At 39.2% G+C, this 2,376-nt stretch overlaps 1 protein-coding gene across 3 annotated transcripts in view; it reads left to right on the top strand.

The window, feature by feature from the left end:
• tbc1d5 (TBC1 domain family, member 5) overlaps window positions 1–2,376 on the top strand; it is a 19,289-nt gene that overhangs the window by 4,863 nt on the left and 12,050 nt on the right. For all 3 annotated transcript variants that reach the window (XM_014011241.1, XM_014011239.1, XM_014011240.1), the window contains exons 2-3: window positions 1,810–1,861; window positions 2,188–2,306. In XM_014011241.1, the coding sequence (XP_013866695.1) occupies window positions 2,207–2,306 (100 nt within the window). In that variant the 5' untranslated portion in view covers window positions 1,810–1,861; window positions 2,188–2,206. The remainder of the gene's footprint in view (window positions 1–1,809; window positions 1,862–2,187; window positions 2,307–2,376) is intronic.

Raw genomic sequence — 2,376 nt, 5'->3', positions numbered from 1 at the left:
ATATATTGCCTTGCTTACAGTATCGCAATATGTCGGGATATATCGTATCGTGACCCCTCTGTTATGATATGTATCATATCGCCAAATTCTTGCCAATACACAGCCCTAGTTAAAACTGATGCATTGTAGTTCGTTTTGACCCAAGTGTAGCAGGAGAGTTAAAACAGCACCTGATGAGTGTAATGGCAATAGTTTGGAATCAGCCTCTGAGCTTTTTGTCTAGATCCCAGTAACAGACCTACCTGAAAGCAGATGGGTGGACTCTCTCTTGTATTTGCTGATTTATTTATGCATGTCATTATGCAGTGGTTTCATTATTCCAAACAAGATAATCGCGTTAAATTATTGAAGTCTCTCCAGGTGTCRTGGATTAAATAATACAACAGCTTATGTGGTGAAAGGCAGTGAAGTTGGTGCCTTTTTTTATATTTTATTGGAACTCTGGTGAGAAGAAATTAAAACAAGACTTTCTTCACACAAGCAGCGGCAGTGAGAGATTTCTACAGGCCTCTGTAGGAAGTTTAGAAAGCTTTTATTTTTGGAAAGAAGGAACAAAACATTRTTTGTGTCTGGAGGCCTGTGGGGAAAATGATGCTCAAAATATCTTTGTCACATAGTTTATAAAACACACTACCGGTAATATTCTTTGCCAAATCACTGCTGTCTGTGTGTCGACACTCGTGAGACTTCAAAACTTTCACATTGATTGTTTGTTTAAAGAAAAAATACAAAAAAATGTAAATATCTATTTACAGCATTCCTCTGTTTTCAACTTGTGTGGATTAGTTTTGGTTATATACTGGGATAATGTAATATTTTAGGGAGAAACGAGGGAAAAATCCCACTGACTTAAGGAGCGCATTAGTCTTTGGGTAGAGCAGATGTTTCCTAACAAAACAGGGGCATGCATTATTCATGTGAAATCGTTTCTATTTTCATGCAGCCAAATTATCAAGCAGGGTTTCATCCACATAGTTAATAGGTTTAAGAAATGCCTTTGTTTTGTTATTTCCACTATTAATAATGTGAAAGAAAACACAAAGCTCTGTGGATGCCCACTATCCTGTAGTACTGGGTATTAGGYAAACCATTTCCATAAACGGGGAAGTTGCTTAAAGAACGGAAGATGCACCAGCTTAACCTAGATTGTGACGCTTTGCAGAGAAAGTTAAACTCTTCTCACATTTTGCCGAAGAGGATTTGGTTCGTAGTTTACTTTAGAGATGCGCAGATCTGCGTTTTGGAGTTTCGATTCAATCCCAGTACCTGTTCCAATATCTGGAATCACTRTTTTAAAAAGCCAAACAAAAGTCTTGGAATAACTCTCTTCCTTAATGACTCAGCTGTTTTCTTTAGGTTGACACCACGCCCATCCAAGTCTTTCACACTTTGGCTACATATTTATTAAATCRTCGTGAAGTTTCTATCCTGTTAAGTTAATAAAATCCATGTTGCGCCTACATAACACAGCGATAGCTACGCCTTTTTGAAGAGTAGTAAAATTGTCCAGAAGCTGTGTGTTCTTAATCATCTTAGAATTACTGCAGCTGGTGTTTGATGCAGAGGAAGGTCTGATATTAAAGCACTTAATTGATGCATTAATTTGCTTTTTTAATGACTTCATTAGCTTTGCTGTTCATGTTGAATATATCACAGTAAGCGTGGTGGACCATCAGGCCGCTCAAGGGCTCCTTTGTAATTTCAGCCATTCTTCATTGACTGTAGTCACTGTTGGTGTTTTGCAAAGTTCTTATCATTGTAGAAGAAAAACGCATTGTAGCTTTTTGTTTTGTCCTCTTCTTTCCACAGAARCGTCTCGTTCTTCTGAGCTGTGACCGAGGAGAATCCCGAAGCTGTGAAAGTAAGCTCAAATAAGTCACGGGTGCTTTGAATTTGCTAGTTGCAGTGAAAAGTTTGTCAGGTTTTGCTTGAACAATTTAATAGATTAGTTAAGTAACTGAAGACAAAACAAGTGCAAAGGCAGATGTTTGAATTAGTGCTCTTATCAGARGATTTCAATGTGTTTGGAGGCTGTTTCATCAGAACTTGGATGATATAAACAAACACCTGTAGGCTTGTTTGTTGTTCTGAAAGTCATTTATTTATCCGTTACTTTTAACAAGCTGTAAACCTCACGGCCTTCGTTCTGTGCGTGTGTGTGTGCTCTCTCTGCCTTACCACCTACAGGTCCAACTGGGCCGCGGTCATGCAGCACCCCAACTTTGAGACCCGACACCCACTCCAGACGGACGAGCAGCAGGAGACGGGTTTTGATCCGGTTCACAATTTCAACAAGAATCGCAGCAGTACGTCAGCTCTCAAACAGCGTCTTGTTTTGGGAAATACAACCCTACCAACCCTACTGTAACATCATCT

The sequence above is a fragment of the Austrofundulus limnaeus genome, unplaced genomic scaffold, assembly GCF_001266775.1.
Source record: "Austrofundulus limnaeus strain Quisiro unplaced genomic scaffold, Austrofundulus_limnaeus-1.0 Scaffold78, whole genome shotgun sequence".
NCBI lineage: Eukaryota > Metazoa > Chordata > Actinopteri > Cyprinodontiformes > Rivulidae > Austrofundulus > Austrofundulus limnaeus.
The sequence above is the reverse complement of the archived record's forward strand: the minus strand, read 5'-3'. Positions and strand labels throughout refer to the sequence as shown.